The 18,755-nt window shown below is 28.9% G+C and overlaps 2 protein-coding genes and 1 pseudogene across 4 annotated transcripts; all 3 read left to right on the top strand.

Moving 5' to 3' along the window:
* The first annotated feature begins 3,137 nt into the window (after positions 1 to 3,137).
* On the top strand, positions 3,138 to 5,715 carry LOC131182005 (E3 ubiquitin-protein ligase UPL5-like). Its single transcript, XM_058150628.1, has 3 exons — positions 3,138 to 4,521; positions 4,831 to 5,363; positions 5,530 to 5,715. The coding sequence occupies exons 1-3, from the start codon at positions 3,138 to 3,140 to the stop codon at positions 5,713 to 5,715; spliced, it is 2,103 nt and encodes a 700-aa protein (XP_058006611.1).
* A 139-nt stretch (positions 5,716 to 5,854) lies between these two features.
* LOC131182004 (mitogen-activated protein kinase kinase kinase 1-like) lies at positions 5,855 to 7,766 on the top strand (annotated as a pseudogene).
* A 7,381-nt stretch (positions 7,767 to 15,147) lies between these two features.
* On the top strand, positions 15,148 to 18,089 carry LOC131169027 (NADPH-dependent pterin aldehyde reductase-like). Of its 3 annotated transcripts, none has more exons than XM_058151193.1 (5): positions 15,148 to 15,551; positions 15,650 to 15,719; positions 15,826 to 16,019; positions 16,273 to 16,445; positions 18,031 to 18,089. In XM_058151193.1, the coding sequence occupies exons 1-5, from the start codon at positions 15,306 to 15,308 to the stop codon at positions 18,047 to 18,049; spliced, it is 702 nt and encodes a 233-aa protein (XP_058007176.1). In that variant the 5' UTR covers positions 15,148 to 15,305; the 3' UTR covers positions 18,050 to 18,089. The 3 variants fall into 3 exon arrangements, with proteins under 3 accessions (XP_058007176.1, XP_058007175.1, XP_058007174.1); XM_058151192.1 differs by lacking the exon at positions 18,031 to 18,089 and adding an exon at positions 17,468 to 17,832 and having other exon boundaries at positions 15,149 to 15,551; XM_058151191.1 differs by lacking the exon at positions 18,031 to 18,089 and adding an exon at positions 17,403 to 17,832 and having other exon boundaries at positions 15,149 to 15,551.
* The last annotated feature ends 666 nt before the right edge of the window (positions 18,090 to 18,755 follow it).

Genomic DNA, 18,755 nt, shown 5'->3' with positions numbered 1-18,755 from the left:
GATTTTTTCCTTTTTTTTTTGGCAAATAAATTTTTCCGTTTGAACATGCTCTTGGAAAACCACGCCGGTTTCTTTTTTCCGTTTGAGTATGACCGAGTCAAAGGGAAACATATTCAGAGTCGAGTACAACCCATTTTGGGTGAAATGGCAATAGTCTAAATCGAATTGAATTGTTTTAGTTTAGTAATTTAATTTAATTTTTAAAATAATTTAATTCAATTTGATTTGATTTTATATTTTAATATTTTTAATTATTTAAGTTAAGTTCAATTTTAGAGAGAAAAAATAATTGAATCAAATCAAATTAAATAATTTTATTAATTTTTGAATTAATTTATTTTTATGAGAAATTTATGAATTATATGTAATTTTTTATATATAAATTATTTAATTTTATTGATTAATCGCTATTAAGTTCAAATTAATATCAAAATTAGATTAAATAACTTAAAAATTAAGTCTAAATTAAAAAATATATAAAATTTGAAATCGATCAATTTAAACTGAATTAAATTGAAATAGAGTGGTTTAATTCAATTCGATTCAATTTGAATCGAATGCTCACCCCTACTTTCAATTTGTCATACTCATTGAAATAGCTTAGATATTGACAATTTCAACCTATTGAAAACCCTTGTAAATTTTTTTTGTTAATTTATTTTTTAAAATATTTAAAATATTAAAAATATAAAAAAAATATTTTTAAGGAAATAAATAAAATTTTAATTTACTTTTAATTTCTTATCAAAATTTAAATCGAATTGAAAAATCAAAGTTAAAACTAAATTTGTATATATTTTAGTATCACAAAAAAGAAATGATCTAAGTATATAAGAAAATGTAATAAATTTTAAGATTTTTTTTTTTACCTTATACTAGTTTGTAATTATTATTAATTTTAATTAGTATTAAGTTTTCATCCTAAAATTAGAAAGGGAATAAAAACTTGCATTATATTTTAACACTAGAAGTATAATTAGTATTAAGTATTCATTTTATTGAATATTATTAAATTTTCAGAACATGATTTATTTTATTAACACTGATGACATTAGAAACTATAGTCAATTTTCAAACCTATTAAGAGGTAGCTAAGATTTGACTCATTTATAATATCATTATATAAAAGGGATTTGACTTTAATATAATGGTTGTACCTACTCTTCTCTCTATTTTTATTTTCTCTTTCAGATTTTTTTAGGATTATCGGTATTTTTTTATTGGTAGCTATTTTAGATTGATTTTTCTTTCATTTTTTTTTTAATAAACTCTTAAATCCGTATCCATTTTGAATAGATTTGATTTTCTCTCTTCAAATTTGTATCCTTTAATAATAGATCTGATATTCTCTTTCTAATATTTGAGTCATATTTCTCCTTATTATCAATATCTTATTTTCTTCTTATTATTAGAGATTTGTTTTCCTTCTTTAGCAGGATTTTTTTTATTTTGCAATTTGAAATATAATGTGAATTATTGATTTTTTTATTTTTTTTTAGAGATTCAAATATGGATAATAATTTTTTATTAATGGAGCTTAATAGTTAGCTATGGCAACGAGTCGGATTTTTGTGGGTACCCAATTCAATCGAATCCTAATAGAATAGGTTTAGATAGTATATAATCGGGTTTAAAATGGGTTCGGGTTTAAAATTTAATACTCGTGACGGGTTCGGGTCGGGTTCGAATTTTATATGTTAGGTATCCATTACCCGAACCCGTTTATATAAATATTTAATTAAATATAAAATATATGTTTTTTTAGTAATATTTATAAATTTTTATATATTTTATTTTATATAAAATAAATTTGAAAATTTTATGAAATTATTAAAATTTTAAAATATAAATTATTAATACAAATAATATTTTATAAAGATTATTACTTAAATATATGAAATTAAACGGGTTCAAGTATTTTTCGAATAATAATAATTGAGTTTGGGATGGGTTCGGATTTTGATAATATTAATCGAATTTGGATTCGGGTATGGTGATTTTTATGGATACCCTATTTGTTGCCATTTTTATTCATAGTGAAGTATATTACTGCGTTGACATTTATAGTTTAATATCTTCTGTAGGGTCACAGAGGTAACAAGTTCCCATAAGGGACAATATAGAAGATTTTTCGGTTGATCCAAAATCAAAAAAGATATTTCCTATTCAGAAGTATTATATTCTATCTAAATATAATATTTTAATTATTTATATTTGTATTTTTTTCCTCTTGTAAGAATATTATATGATGCTCATTTTATTATTTTGATTAGTGAATTGTCAAATTTTATTTTAAAAAAAAAAAATTTACTTTAATAATTATTAATTATTTTACTTTAAAATAATTTATAATTAAATATCTTATATTTAACCACATAACTTTAAGCAATTTCTTCTACTTTTCCCCATCGTCGATTCAAACCACAGCATAAAAGACGACCACATTTGAAAATAATGAATTTTATTTAATAAATAAGGAATAGATGATTGGCAAGGTCTATCTATTTCTTATTTATTAAATAATATTCTTGGCATCAACGTACATGGCACATTTGAAACTAATGAATATGGTTTTATATTTTTATAGAGATCAATTTTTATTTTTTCATGTTTATAAAGAATTGAACTGATGATTTTATATATATAAAAAAAAAACAAATATTTTAAGAATACATAATAATTCTTCGATCAATTTTGTTTTACATTTACTTTTTTTTTAATTACAAATTTTCAAATATATAAGACCTAAGGGAAAAAAATGAATTATGCATTTTTTTTTAATTTATCAATTTTAAACTTACATATTAACGTTAATATTGATAGTTCTATCAAATTTACATACTATCTTAAATTTAATATATATTTTCAGAAGGAAATTAATAAAAATATATTAATTATGTTTATCAAAATTTAATTAAAGTTGCTTGTAGACTTGCTTTTTATTATTTAAAAAAAAAAAAAAAACATAGAGATTGACTTTTAAGTTGTAAAAGAAAGAAACGGAATATTGAAGGGTATTGACTTTGACTGATTCAGTATACAGAACATAAAGCTTCCTTCCTAGCTAAGGCCATTCTCTCTACTCCTCTGAAAGCCGATCAAAGAATTGGTATCACCATTCCTTTGATCCACAGCGGATGGCAGAAGCTGATTCCAAACCTATCAGCATCTTCGTCGTCGTGATGATGGACGGTGGTCCATCCAGGTGGATTTCAGCAAATTCTAATGATACCATAAAATCTGTCCATTACCAAATTCGAGAGGTTTTCGGAATTCCGCTTACCCTACAGAAAATATATTGCTTTGGGAAGAGGCTAGAGTGGTGCCAGACACTTAAGGAGTGCTCAATTAAAAACTATGCTCGTCTCCAGGTAGTGCTTCGAAAGGATGGTGTAACTCGCCAGAATTCTTCTGAGGCTTTAAATTTGGTTTCGCAGATACGTGCTATGTGCCAGAGGAAATCGGTCGCCTTTGATTATGGATGCATAAGCAACAAAATAAGAGACCTTTTCTCCATTTTGAGGCAGCAGACGATGTTTCTTCTAGTTACTCTCCCTAGGTCTTTTGTTACGCTTTATGAAAATATCGAAGAGATTGGTGATGCGGTAATCAGATTTTTCTTGGATTCATTATTGAAGATGATGTTAGCAAAAGGTTGGCTTGATAAATGTGCATCTATACTTACACGATTATGCGTCGATCTTGGGTCGTATCATGGTGATGGTAGCCACCTGTATCTCTTATGCCGCACTCATCTAACAGAGTTGTTTGAAAAAGGTAATTATAAAATCAATTTCGAGTATCTTGAAGACCCAATAACAAGTATTCTTATCATTTTTAGAGAATTGGCAGAAAGCTTGTCTAGAGATTTGGATCGCAGGGCCACTCCATCCTCAGGCATCCAATATGTTCGTGACTTTAAGGCATTTTCACTCGTTTTATGTAATACCATTCATTTGCGAGTGGATTCCGCTTTACAATACTATCTGCGTTTTGAACGTACATTTTCTGACTTGCTTTCAAAGACGGAAGCGTACCTTGCTAATTTTGAACATTTCTCGTACATGGAATCTGCATATTGTGGATATTCTCAATATCTTACCATTCTGAAGGCATTGCATGTGATATCTAAACTCTGCAAGAGTAGTGAAGAACGCTTTTGGAATGTATTAAGAAACAAAAGGCTTTCACTGTTAGAACTAATAGCTAAAAGCACTGATAGAACCAATGATCACTTGTGGCTACTCGAGCGAAAGGATGTGATGGATAGTAAATCTAGGATGCATTTAGCCATGATGATGATGACTGTGAAAAGAATACATGATGTGGAGTTATATGAGATGCTCGTTTGGTCTGAAAAACTGGACGCCAATCTGTATATGGCATTCAAAAATCAGCAAATTACAAATCGTGAAGTACAACAGTATTGGTTACGCCAGTTATGTGGAGCTATATTCAATCCTCAAAAGTCCCTTTTTCTGGCGTGCCCAAATGATCCTAAGAGGTTCTATCCTAATCCTGGTAAGCTTTCACTTCCTAAATTATTTGATTGACATTAACAAGTCAATGTTTGTTGCTTCCCTCTCAAGTCTTGACATAATAAATTTACTAATCTCTTGCAATATTTTGTATATAATTTCAGAATATGATTCAAACATTAATTCTGTAACTTGCAAACAATTTGATTTTAGAAGTTGGTATGTGCTATGATCATTGTGTATATATAGTATCTTGGTTCACAACATCAAGAAGTGTGTGTGTGTATATATTAAAGAGCCATAAATTGGGAATGTATGTAGTATTTATTTATTTATTTTTTTACATACGCAGCAATTGAGCCCAAAGCCTTAGACCTCGAGTGCTTTAAATTCGTTGGGAAGTTGGTTGCGATAGCTTTAATGTCTGAAATACAAATTGGTGTTGCCTTTGCCCATGTGTTTCTTATGCAACTGGCCGGAAGGAGGAAAATTTCACTAGAAGATGTAAGGGATCTAGATCCCTCCTTGCATAGTTGGTGCAAGGAGATCATAGATGGTGAGTTCATTGACTCTGAAGTTCTAGAATTCCCTGAAGCTTTGTTGGGGTGCCAATGGAGGACAGAACTGAGCTATGTGAATAGCAAAAGTAGCAGGGAGGCTTATGTTGATCATCTAATTCAACACCGTTTTGTCGCATCTATCTCTGAGCAAGTATCATTTTTCATACAAGGATTTGATAGTGTTTTTGGTACATCAATCGGCAAGTTGTTGTCTGTTAAAGGACTGGAGCTTGAAGACCTTAATGAGTCGCTGTGCGGATACGTAATTACTACAACTTTACAGCTCGACAATAAAAGTAATCCCCTGATGTCTCGGTTCCCAAAGGTGTTTGGAATATGAAGTGCATAATTTTTGAATCATGATTTTAATTTGACTTGGATTGGAGCTTGAACTTAAAACTTTATAGTCATAAAGATGATTTAATAGCACTGAATTAGAGCTCATCGGTTTTGAAGCATGATTACTAATTCACTTTCCTAATTAAATGCAGGCATGGCAATTTCCTAAAATACATGATGCAAAATTATATGAGATGCTCATTGTTTGGTCTAAAAATCTGAGCAAGAATCTGTATATGCAATTCAAAAATCAGCAAGTTACAGATCCTGGAGTACTGCAGCATTGGTTATGCAAGTTATGTGGAGCTATATTCAATCCACAAAAACCTTTTCCCTAGCGTGCCCAAATGCTCCGAATAGGTTTTATCCTAATCATGGTACGCTTGCACTGCTTTTGATTACTTAACTGATATTTATTTGTTACTGTTTGTTTCTACCTTCTCAATCTTGACATAATCAATTCACTAATCTGTTGTAATGCTTTGTTATATAATTTTGGATTATGATTCAAACATTAAATCTGGAACTTGCAAGCAATTTGATTTCAAAAGTTGGTTTGAGCTATGATCACTATGTATATATATTAGTATCCCGGTTCATGACATCAAGAATAGCGTATGTACGTAGTATTTATTTATTTTTTATTTAAATACACAGCAATTGAGCTCGAACCCTTCCACTTCGATTGCTTGGAATTTGTTGGGAAGTTGGTTGCATTAGCTTTGATGTCTGAAGTACAAGTGGGTGTTGCCTTAGCCCATTTGTTTCTTTTGCAACTGGCTGGAAGAAGGAAAATTTCACTAGAAGATGTAAAAGAGGTAGATCCTTACTTATATAGTTGGTGCAACAAGGTCATAGATGCTGAGCTCATTGACTCTGAAGTTCTAGAATTCGCTGAAGCTGAATTGGGGCGCCAATGGAGCACAGAACTAAGCCACGTGAATAGCAAACGTAGCAGGAGTCTTATGTTGATCGTCTAATTCAACATCGCTTTGTCAAATCTATTTCTAATCAGCTATTATTTTTCAGAAAAGGATTTGATAATGTTTTTGGTACATCAATCGACCAGTTGTTCTCTTTTAACGGACGGGTCTTAAAGACTTTAATGAGTCACTATGCGGATGCACAATTAGTGGGACTTCACAACTCAACAAGAGAAAATTTTTGAACAATGACTGCAATAAAAGTGATACCTTGATGCATCGGTTCCAAAGGTATGCGGAATAGGAAGTCCATAATTTCTGAAGCATGATTTTTCCTTTTAGTTTATTTGAATTCAATCGGTGATTGAACTTAGACTTCACAATTGTGGAGATTACTCTAAAACTATTAAGCTAAAGCTCATTGGCCTTGAACCATAATTACTAGTTCACTTTCCTAGTAAAATGCATACATGCTGTGAATTTTCTAAAACCAACTCATAGAAGCAATTTTACTTGGCAGGTAAGAAGACAGGGTCGCAAAATTACAAATTGGCGGAGGGGTGTGCGACTGGGGAGCGGGTCATTTGGATCAGTCTATGAAGGATTTGCGGCTGATGGATTCTTCTTTGCTGTGAGGAACTTCTATTGCCAGATGGAGGGATTATTGACCTACTTGAGAAAGAGGTTGATTTATTATGTCAGCTCACCCATCCAAATATAGTTAAATACTTTGGCACAAGTAAGGATGAATCAAGCTCTATGTTTTCCTCGAGCTTGTAAGTAAGGGCTCCTTGAAAAGGTTTATAAAGAATTTCCGCTGCAGGATTCCCATGTGTCTGTGTACACGAAACAGATATTGAAAGGCTTGAATTATCTCCATGAGCGAAATGTTGTTTACAGGGACATCAAATGTGCCAATGTATTGGTGGATGAAAATGGATGTGTGAAAATTGCAGATTTTGGATTAGCAAAAGTAACCAACTTCAATGCAATCATTAAGTCCTGTAAAGGGACTGCATGCTGGATGGCTCCTGAGTTTTTTAATAGCAAGATAGCAGGAGGGTATGGGTTTCAAGCTGATATATGGAGCGTTGGGTGCACTGTATTGGAGATGTTAACCGGAAAACCTCCATACTCTGATTTGGGTTTGGAAAAAGGTCAATTAATTTATCGGATTGGAAAAGGCCACCGACCTTCTCTTCCTGATTCTCTGTCAGATGATTCGCGAGACTTTATCCAGCAATGCCTACAAGTTAATCCAAAGGATCGTCCCACTGCTGCTGAGCTTTTAGAACATCCATTTGTAAATAAATAGGTGAATGCTTGCAGGCTGCAGCGACTCTCGTTCTTGACAAATTTGTATTAATTTCAGCTTAAATTGTGGCAGCTGAAACGTGATCAGCTGTGAGGAATTTTTTTTTTTCCAAGTTCTTTTATTAATATAGAAATCCTGGATTTCTAGGTCAGTTCTTTTTTTCTGTTTCATTTGTTCAATTGAGACTCAACTATGGAGACAGACTCTTCTAAATCAGCTCTTGTTATCAAACTTTTGCAAACTTGCATATTTTGTACTGGATCATAAATCCAAAGGGAGCAACATGCATAATTTACTAAACAAATCATGTTATTGAAGAATGTTTTTGTTTATTTTTTTAAGTTTGCTTATTTAATTTGTATAACTAATCTATCTATGCATATATAATAATATAATATAATAAAGCTAGTCTCAAAATAAATTTTACCAAAAAGTGATAAATGACACTCCATTAATTTTTTTTCATATTTTTTCATTTTACCTTTATTCTCCTAATAATTTTAAAATATAATTAGATGATAAATGTGACACCCTTACCGGTCTGATTGTAGCCGAGTAAGATATGTCACACAGTGTACCGGAATACCATATTTTATCTAAATTACTTTTAACCTTCCTTAATGTATTTCTTTATGGTGATGAAATGCAATTTATGAAATTTGACTCATTTAAGTCATTCATTGAAATTATAAATTCATTTGAGGTTCCGAAAATTTTATAGAAAATCTGCAGATCTGGCTAAAAATGGATAAAACAGTTTTTCGGAACCTGTGAAAAACACTTCTAATATATTTCCCATCATTCTCAAACTTCATTATTTCAATATAATCTTAATATTTCTCAAAACTTCTTCTATTTGACATTCATTCATTTCACATGTTAATTATGTACAAATCAAAAATAAATACTAAATTTTCATTTATAAACACAAATTACAAATATTTGTATTAGTACCAAAATATATTACATGAGTTTTAACTATACATGATAAAATAAAGGTTTAATTACAAAATACAAACAATACAAAATACCAAAATGGGACCTAGTGTCCTACCAATGCACTGAAGTCTGTGAGGTGACACGGACACTATGTAGAACTGTGGACGGCCTCACCCAGTCTGTGGTCTACTGGGCTCTCTGTCAGTCTCTCCAGAACCTACGCATGGCAAAAAGCAACGCGCTAAACAATGATGCTTAGTAGTGCCAATAATAAAATAAAAAGAACTAAAAGAAAATAAATATGCAGTGTATGGGTTAATTTCTCATACAAACAAATTATTGGTAATTATTTGTAGTATTATTTATTTGATACTTGTTATATCTATTATTTCATTAAATTTATCAACTTCCATTTTTGATTGCCCAAGTAACCTATACTGGATAACTGGACTGGATAAACGGGTAAACTGGCACTGGGTACCAAGTACCTTGGGCTGTCACACCATCGGTCATAATGTGTCTCCCGGTGTGCAACAAAACAACTAATAAGCTGTAATAAACATTGGGCACAAGGCCAAGTATCATCGATATCGAATGGCTAAAAGCCATAAAATCACAAAATGGTATAATGTTATATGCAGTACTGCTAACTGAACCCTATTGGCATGCCAACCTATCCAAACCAATCTTACTCGGTGTACTAGAGTACAGTACAAAGTTATTGATTAAATTTTCATGTTTTACATGTAAGGTTACTATTCATTTTACTATTTAGGTCAAATTATTGACTTTCCGATGCATAATAGCTACATGAGTCCTAATCACATAAATTTATCATATTTTGGTTCTCAAAAGTGTTGGCATTAGTTGCGATCCATACTTCTAACCAATGGAGAATAAATCAAAATTTCGATTTTGGGTATTAGAGTTCACTGTTCCATTAGGCCATTCTACAGTGAGAATTTGACCATGTATTCTTAATCAAAGTTGTTCTTTATTGTGTTTAGTTACATTTTACTTTTTGAATCACCCCATTTGGAGTTTTCTAACTTAAGTTATGGCTATTGCACCATAACTGGTTGGATTGCCTTTACCCAGAATTTACAGGCAATTTTTGGTTCTGTCAGATTTGGTAGTCCAATTTTGGCTAGCAATTTCATTTAGTTAAGTCCAGAATTTGAGTTTGTGTTCTACATAAAAGTTGTTCTAAATTGCCTCAGCTTTCCATTGATATAAATTTTAGGTCAATTGAACCTTTCTACATTGAGTTATGACCAAATGAATGAATACTGTTCATTTGGTCATTTTGCCCAGGCAGAATTAGTGCTACCCGGATTTGGTCAATTTTTAGAGCATCCTAAGTTTAGTTTCTAAACAGAGTTCCTTCATCAAAGTTGTGCCATTATGTGTATAATTTCATGTCTAGTTAACCTTGCACTAATTTAACCTACACAACTAAGGTTATAGCTACCCAAACATACTGGACTCACATCCAGATCTGCAGGGCACTCAAGGCAGTACACCCAACCTCAAATCCCAAGCTACCATTCTCTTCAATTCCTCATTATACTCAGCCAAATGGTTACTAATTGACCATTAGAACTTCCATTCACCAACACATGAACAAAATCCCAAGTTTTCCCTCAAACCCTAACTTCATATACATGCAATCTATGAGTTAAGGCATCATGTTCATGTTCAATGGCAGCCATGTACAACTATAATTCATTCAAATTAAAAAAAAAAAAAAAAACCCTAATGTACCCTAAGGCTGCCGAAATTTGGTGACATTCAACCATGCAAAATTTATTTAAATTAGCTTAATTTCACACTCAATTCATGTTCTCCATGATGTATATACAAAGTAATTAAGATTAATTGGCACTAACCTTGATTTAGCTAATTCCAAAAGCTTGAGAACTCCTCTTTTTCTCTTTCTTTTTGCTGCCCAAGACTTGTTTTAGGTGTAAGGATAAATTTTTGTAAAGGGAAGCTAGGGTTTTGGGGTAATTTAGTGGGTGAACTCAAGCTTGATCAAAGCTTCCATGGAGGTTTTCTTTCCTCTCTCTCTCTCTCTCTCTCTCTCTCTATATGGTTCGGTTGCCCAAGGTGGAAGATGACTTTTTTTTTTCCTTTTCTTATCCCTCTTTAAGTCTTCTTAAGTGTATTTGTTGAAGTCCAATTGGTGGACAATTTTTATTTCACATTTATGACATCATCTAGGTGATGTCATAACTCCATTTTCCATTTCAAATTTTTTTTCCATTTTCAATCTCCTTTTCTTCACTCATTTTTAATTTAATTTTTAAGCAATATTTATTCATATTTTATGTATTATATTTTATTTACTTAATTGGATAAGTTTATCAAAAATCATCTTTAAAGACGAAAATGACCAAAATGTCCTCCGTTTGGCTTAAGAAGCCAAAACTGTCTATACCGATCTTAAAAATTCTCCTAACATTTTCTTGGCATTCTAATGCTACTTAGGGTGTCGTAACTCTTCTCTGGCATCCCAGAAATTATTTCACAGAGTTCCCCTTAGGTTTAGAGCTTCTAGCTGCGAAGACCGAAACTTCCCACTGGATTACTCATTGCTGGGGCACCGGCTCATTTAACTTGGTTGTATTTTATTTCTAAAATTTTTCTAACATTTTGTTTTGTTAATATTTGAGTTAATTATGGCTCCTCACTTTAGTCTAAATATTTTTTCAGTTGTTCTAAGCTGTCGGTGACAGGTCACTGAGCGAGTAGAATGTGCGGAATTATTCTGATAAGGGTGTTACAATAAATCTATGTATAAGACATTTAATAATAAAAAAACTTATGATAATAGTTATAATTTAATTAATAACAGGAAAACTAATAATAATAATAATGATAATAATAATAATAATAATAATAATAATAATAATAATAAAACTATAATAGTTATAAATAATTAATGTTAGGAAAACTAAGATTCATAGTTATAAATTATATAAACAAAAGCCACCTTTTTATTGTCCACATAATCGTGTATTTAATTTTTTTTTAATAAAAAAATTATAGCAATGGTTATAATTTAATTAATATTAAAAAATTAAAAATCATATTTATAAATTATATAAATTAAAATTACAAATTAAAAATTAAATTAGTCTTTCGTCTAATGCAATAGAGAATATAATGTCTAATCAAGATTTTTTTTCTCAAACTTGTCAAATGATATTTTAGTAATTAAGACATTAAAAGAATATGAAAAACAATATAAACAAATATCACTACGGTAATCTTGATCAGAATTTAATTATATATAATCTTATTATTTATTTTTAATTTACATTTATTTTTTATATCTATTTGCAAATTTATTAAGTTGTTCTTAAAATATTTTAAATAAGTTAAATATAAATATATTCAAAAGAATTATATAATTATATTTTTATTTAATTAAATAATATATTAATAATAATTACGCCCATGCGAGTGCAAAATTCTAATCATAATATAAACGTAAAATGCAGTTAAATTAAGGTGGACATGAGCACGATTTGACATGCTTGTTAAGAAAAATATATATTAAAGACCAAAGTTCTGGGCTCAAGCTCGATTTTGGTCTGAAAGATTTGAACCCAACCCATGCCTTCTACAAACACCCTTCTATTCAAAGAATCAAAATTAAAATCAATTATATATATAATTTTTTAATATCTTTTATATACATTATAAAATTTTAATATAAATAATTAATATTATATATATATATATATATATTTATATTTCTTATTCCCTTTAACTTTTTTTAATAATTTAAAATTATAAATATATTGAATCTATTAAATTATAATTATATTTTATTAGATCTTTAATTCGTTTCGATTTGTCCTATTTTTATCCTCTATTTTCATATATTATGATCTGAAATTTTTTACAAAAATATTAAGGAATTATTTTTAGGATTTATTTTTTTTTATGCAATTTGCTTGCTTCTCGGATTTCAATGATTGCTGCTGTTGTTCACGACTTTGAATTTTGTAGATGAATGAATAAGATTTGATTTATTTCAGATTAAAAAAAAATTAAATTAAATTGAATTTCAATTAAATTGAATTTCAGTTATTTTTTTAATTGCAATCAAAATCAAAATAACTTAGAAAGTTTGAATTAAATTTAATTTTTTTTTCAATTATTTTATTTAAGTTTCGTTTGTTTCACAGAAAATAACTTATATATAAAAGGTAAATTTTTAATAAATAAAAATATCTCTAATATAATTATAAAATTACTATTATTTAATTATTTATCTATTTAAATTATAATAAAACCTAAGGTAGACTACTAAAAGTAGAAGTTTATGCAAAATCAAAAAATATTAAAATTTAAAAAATTATGAATATAATAACAATAAATATTATAAATACTAAGTAAATATACAATTTGACTAATAAACATACATTATTAAATTTATATATTTACAAAAGGTTTAAAATTATAAATATTTAAATTTAATTTTAGTTATAATTTACTTATGGGAAAGTAAAAATCCTACATTTAGTGCCATTATTTTCTCATTTATTTATGAAAATAAATTAAAAAATAAAATAAAATTCAACTGGATATATGTAATAAATAACATTCGTATATGTTTATTTTAATTTTTCTATTTAGCTTTTTAATTTAATTAATTGAGGTTGTTAAAAATTATACATTATTTTTTTACAGTAATTTCTTATATAATTAATTTTAATTTATAAAGTCTCAATATGTTTTTATTTTAAATATGATATATTAACATGTAGAATTTTAGTATAACATTTCCTTTCTAAATGTGTTTACAATTAATTGCTTAAATTTATATATATATATATATATATATATATATATATATATATATACCCACAATAGTTAAAATTTATATAATTTAAGATAATTAAAAAAATATATTATATGATATGTTATATATTAACAACTAACTTTAGAATTTAAAACTTAAATAATAATGTATAAATATCATAATAATAATTGCATAAAATTATTTCTATAATTGAAATCTGAATTGAAATCTAATCAAATTGAACAAGAATTTATGTCTAAAAAAAAGAATAAATTAAAATTAAAATATTAAAGAATCAAACTAAAATATGATTTGGGCTCCATTATTAACTACGAAATCGAAATTAAAGCCACACATCTTTATGGCTTATGATCACTTACAAAGTTCAACTAAGCATGTCCATAATATTATTAAAATTTAAAATTAAACTAAAATTGATTGTCTTTATTTGACATTCACTCTGAATTATATTTTTTTATCATAGTTTTTATATTTTAGGGAACCAATATCATTACTAATGGTACATATAATTAAATCATTTGGCACTAACTACATTAATATATATGAAAATTTGGAGTTATTACTCACACAAAATATAGTTTTCAAGTATAATGAAATTAGCATATTTCAAGAAAATTTATCTTATGAAAAAAAATTGATAATAGTAAAATATAGATATGAAAAAAATTTAAATTCTTATATATTATATTACATGCATTAATTAAATGTTAATATTAATTATTTTAATATTTTTATTTAAATAATTGAATCGTATATTTAATTATTATATATAAATAAAATAATTATATATCATAAATTATTTGATGCACATGTAATGTTACATGCTTCAAATGTACTCGCATAAATAAAAGCATGAAAATTATGTAGATGCTTGGTGTGTTAGCATTTAAAGACTATTTTAGTTATGCTACTTACTTTTAATTCTTCACTTAAAATATTTTTGTTTTTAATTTTAAGTCAAATTAAAATAAGTAGTTAATTATTTAGTAAAATTATTTAAAAATAACTTTTAAATAATTTAGGTATTTAGTTAGAAAATGACTACAAGTAATTTAATTAGTTAAAATTATCAAAAAAAATATATAATCAAGTGTTATAGCGATTAAAATAGGATAATATAGATGTTTTTAAAAATTATTAAGATAATATAGTCTTTCATTTGATTAAAAATAGTTTTAAAATAAATAGTTAAGTCATAAATAACTTTACTTATAATTTTTGACTTATTTTAAGTAGATTTTTTTTAATTTATAAGTCAAACTAAATACTAATATATATATATATATATATATATATATATATGATTTTTTACTTAAATAGGTTTAACTGATTTATAAACCAAGCCAAATATTCACTTAATAGGAAAAAAAAATTTTTAACTTGATTATTTACTTTCAACTTATAAGTTTAATTTAAAAATAAATAAATAATTATTTAATAAAATTATTTTAAATTAACTTTTAAATAATTTAAATATTTAATTAAAAGACACTTAAAAAATTTAATTTGTTAAAATATAACTAAAATAGATATATAATTGAGTTTTATGATTATTAAAATAAAAATATTATTAATATTTTTTAAAAATTATTAGAATAATATAACCTTTACTTGATTAATAAATTTTTTAAAAATAAATATATAATTTTATTTTACTTTTAATTTTTAATTTATTTTAAATAATATTTTAATTTATAAATTAAACTGAATATTAATCTAAATAAATATGACTAACTGGTGAGCCATATCAAGGAACCAGGCGGTGCATCTAGAATCTGCCATAGGATATGTAAACCACAATGTGGCAATGGCCCGGAGAGCGGCAAAAGCCTTTACCATTGAAACTTCAAATACAGAGCCTTCTATCTGAATCATTTCACTTCCCTTTAGCAGTTTGCCTCTGCTGCAGATGAGATGAAAACGGCGTCGTTTGGGGCGGTTAACAGAGCCGCGGCTGGAGCTGCAGGTGCGAGCTCTGGCGGTAAGACGGTAATGATCACCGGAGTGAGCAAAGGACTAGGCAGAGCCTTAGCTCTAGAACTAGCCAAGAGAGGTCACACCATCATCGGTTGCTCTCGTGCTCAGGATAAGCTCAATTCCCTCCAATCTGAACTCTCCTCCGACCATAACAACCACCACCTACTCCTCATCGCCGACGTGGTATTTCCCCCCATTCTACATTTTCTTGATCAATTTTTTATCTTTCTTTCATTATTTTGGTTTTTAATTGTTTAATTTCAATGGCCGGCGATTGTTAGAGGTCTAATAGTAGCGTCGAAGAGCTGGCAAGAGCTGTAATAGAAAAGAAGGGTGTTCCAGATATCATAGGTGAATTTTCATATACAAAATTTTCCCTTTTCTTTTTAAATTTTAATATTCTTCTTAAAAAAAAAAAAAAAAGAAAATTCCTTTACTTGTTAATTTTATTAAACAGTGAACAATGCGGGTACCATTAACAGAAACAACAAGATATGGGAAGTTCCAGAGGAAGAGTTTGACGCTGTAATTGATACGAATGTGAAAGGAATAGCTAATGTTTTGCGTCACTTCATCCCTCTAATGTTACCCAAGAAGCAAGGAATTATTGTTAACTTCTCTTCTGGATGGGGAAGATCCGGTGCTGCCCTGGTAAGATGAATTTCCCCAAAATTGATTTTCTGTAGCTATGCTCTAATGTTTCCTTTTAATTGATTGTAAAATCAGTATAAAAATGTGGGATTTAGCTCATTCAACAAATGCTAGTTTTTATTTGTGATGTCTGCTGGTGGAGTGTCAACGCTTATGGTAGTAGGATTTTGTGCTAAATGTTTATCCTCTGCTTTATGTTGGTTCTTCCTTTCAAGTTCACTTTCCAGATTTTCATCTGATTATATTTTAACAGGTTGCGCCTTATTGTGCATCTAAATGGGCCGTTGAGGGTTTGACCAGATCAGTTGCAAAAGAGTTGCCTGATGGGATGGCAGTTATTGCACTTAATCCGGGAGTGATACACACTGAAATGCTCCAGTCATGCTTTGGCACTTCAGCTTCAATTTACCAGGCACCCGATGCATGGTAATTAGTTTTCCTTTAATTAGATTATATATATGCTTACTTATATATATTTTAAAAAAATTGTCTGCACATTGTTCCCATTTTAACAGTCTGTGCATGTAATTATGTTACTTCCATTGAAGAAAAACTTGCAAATGATCATTGAATTGAGCTGTTGCTTCTGTAAAAACACGAGTATAAATCTTATCCTGTGTATAAACTTTTACTGAAAATTACAGTTTGCAGAACTTATTTGTTACATGTCCTTTGTTAGTGTCTACTTTGTTTCTCAAAATCTTCTTGAACCAGAAACTCCCAGAGATAGAGCAATTATATCACCATAGGAAATGGAGCTAAGTTGCAATGTTAACATGTGAAGTCAGAGACATGATGAAATTGTTTATGGATCTGCTTATTGTGTGTTAAATGCCAAGAAGCTTGTCTTAGTTATGAAGTAATGTAACCCTCCAAACTTGAGCCAAAGCCTTGATGCCTCACTCTAACTTATTTTATTTCTTTATAAATATGATAGGCAATGAACTTCATTGACGTGGGGAAAAAAAAATGAAATGGACATAATAATTTGTAGATTTAATTTATATAATTTCTCTCTCATTCATATTCTACACAGAAGAACCTTCTTATCCTCTTACCACTATTTTATACCAATAAGTTACCACTATTTTATACCAATAAGTTGTATTTATTGGTCTCATGCTGCTGTTGGCCAATTTATACGACATGGCTTCCATGTGCAGACAGGTCTCTTTGTGAGTTGTGACGCATGTGTATCAGGTCTAGTAACCAACTTGTGCAGTTGTGCCACCAACTTAGGTTTATACTATATGTATATTTCACTGACTTTGTGTTGATATTGCTTGTTAATATATATTAAATAACTTCTACTCCATTTCCTAATTGTGAAAATCCTGGAGGCTTTTCTAATTTTCACTTAACCTGTTGCTCATGAATCATCAGGGGCCCAAAGGCAGCTACAATGATACTCAATCTAACAGGAGCTGATAATGGTGCATCTCTTACAGTGTGATGAAATTTTCTGAGGCTGTAATGATGCTCAAAGAGAAGCATATGGTAGCACCTCTCTCACTGTGACGAGAGTTCATCATCACCATTTGGGCATTTATTCATTATGAACAGTATCATGCCTTTCAAACAAAAAATTCTTCACCAGTCAATACCAAAATTGAATTACAACGAATTCCATATTTTTTACTGAAAATAGTCTTTAGGTAGAGGAGGAACTTACCATGTTCATTGTTTATATGCGCTGGTTGGCTGAGGCAAAAGAATGTAGCGTCTAACCTGTAAGGTCTGATGGTTGTGATATAAGGATTGAGCTTTTGATCATGAAATTACCTATAATCAATGAGCAGTTGGGGGTATGTCATTAATCTTTTTATCATGAAATTAACTATAATTGTTCGTGTAGTGAAAATATATTGCTATCCAACCATTTTACTTGTCATGAGCATGCTAAAAATTGGATTTCTCTTTCTTGTTAAATTTGTATGTTAATTTCTTCTCAGTTTTAGTATTTGTCAATGTATATTGAAGATAATAAATATCTGGCATTATTCGGCTGCAGTAATGGTGCACTCTTATGATAAATTATAATACGGCAAACGGTTTCCAAGCTTTCTTGCCACCGTTATATTTGCACAAAACTATGGATGGCCTGGAAAAGTAAAGATGCTGGGGAGATGAATATACTTCTAGGAAGCTTGTATAAAAGCAAAACTGCCTGATAAACATCGCCTGTATTAGCAAAAATTCTATTTATTTAAAATATTATATATAAAAATTTATAAATATTACTATAACAAATATATATTTTATATTTAATTAATTAATTATATAAATAGATTTGAATAATCAGTAGTTAATATATAAAATCTGAATTTGACTCAAATTCGATACGGATATTATTTTTCAAATTCGAATTTATTTTAAATTTTATTATATGTTATATTAAAATTTGATTGAATCAAGTACCTGCAAATATTCGATTCGTTACTATTTCTAAGTTCACTTCTTACAATTTCCCACAAAAATTAATTGAGTTTGAATTAAATGATATGAGGTAACTCTCTCCTTTCTAACCCACATTAAATCAATTGGAATTCAAACATTGGAGTTTGTATTAATTATTTCTTGTAAGCTGTTGGCCCCAGATTATAATCTTAGGATACACCACCATGCATGCCAAAAGCTAAAATGGGGAAGAAGGAAAGAAAGAGAAATTTTTTTAGCATTCTTTCACTTTTTTGGGCATTTTAAGTTTTTAAAGAAAGGAGAGAAAATTTAAAAAAA

This window comes from Hevea brasiliensis, chromosome 8, assembly GCF_030052815.1.
Source record: "Hevea brasiliensis isolate MT/VB/25A 57/8 chromosome 8, ASM3005281v1, whole genome shotgun sequence".
NCBI lineage: Eukaryota > Viridiplantae > Streptophyta > Magnoliopsida > Malpighiales > Euphorbiaceae > Hevea > Hevea brasiliensis.
The sequence above is the reverse complement of the archived record's forward strand: the minus strand, read 5'-3'. Positions and strand labels throughout refer to the sequence as shown.

Excerpts from the sequence above, each read along its gene's own strand:
- LOC131169027 (XM_058151192.1), top strand. The coding sequence starts at position 15,306 with ATGAAAACGGCGTCGTTTGGGGCGGTTAACAGAGCCGCGGCTGGAGCT. Across the intron at positions 16,020-16,272 it reads GAAGATCCGGTGCTGCCCTG|GTTGCGCCTTATTGTGCATC; the intron begins GTAAGATGAATT and ends ATATTTTAACAG. Across the intron at positions 16,446-17,467 it reads TACCAGGCACCCGATGCATG|TGTGATGAAATTTTCTGAGG; the intron begins GTAATTAGTTTT and ends CATCTCTTACAG.
- LOC131182005 (XM_058150628.1), top strand. The coding sequence starts at position 3,138 with ATGGCAGAAGCTGATTCCAAACCTATCAGCATCTTCGTCGTCGTGATG. Across the intron at positions 4,522-4,830 it reads GAGGTTCTATCCTAATCCTG|CAATTGAGCCCAAAGCCTTA; the intron begins GTAAGCTTTCAC and ends TTACATACGCAG. Across the intron at positions 5,364-5,529 it reads TGATGTCTCGGTTCCCAAAG|GCATGGCAATTTCCTAAAAT; the intron begins GTGTTTGGAATA and ends AATTAAATGCAG.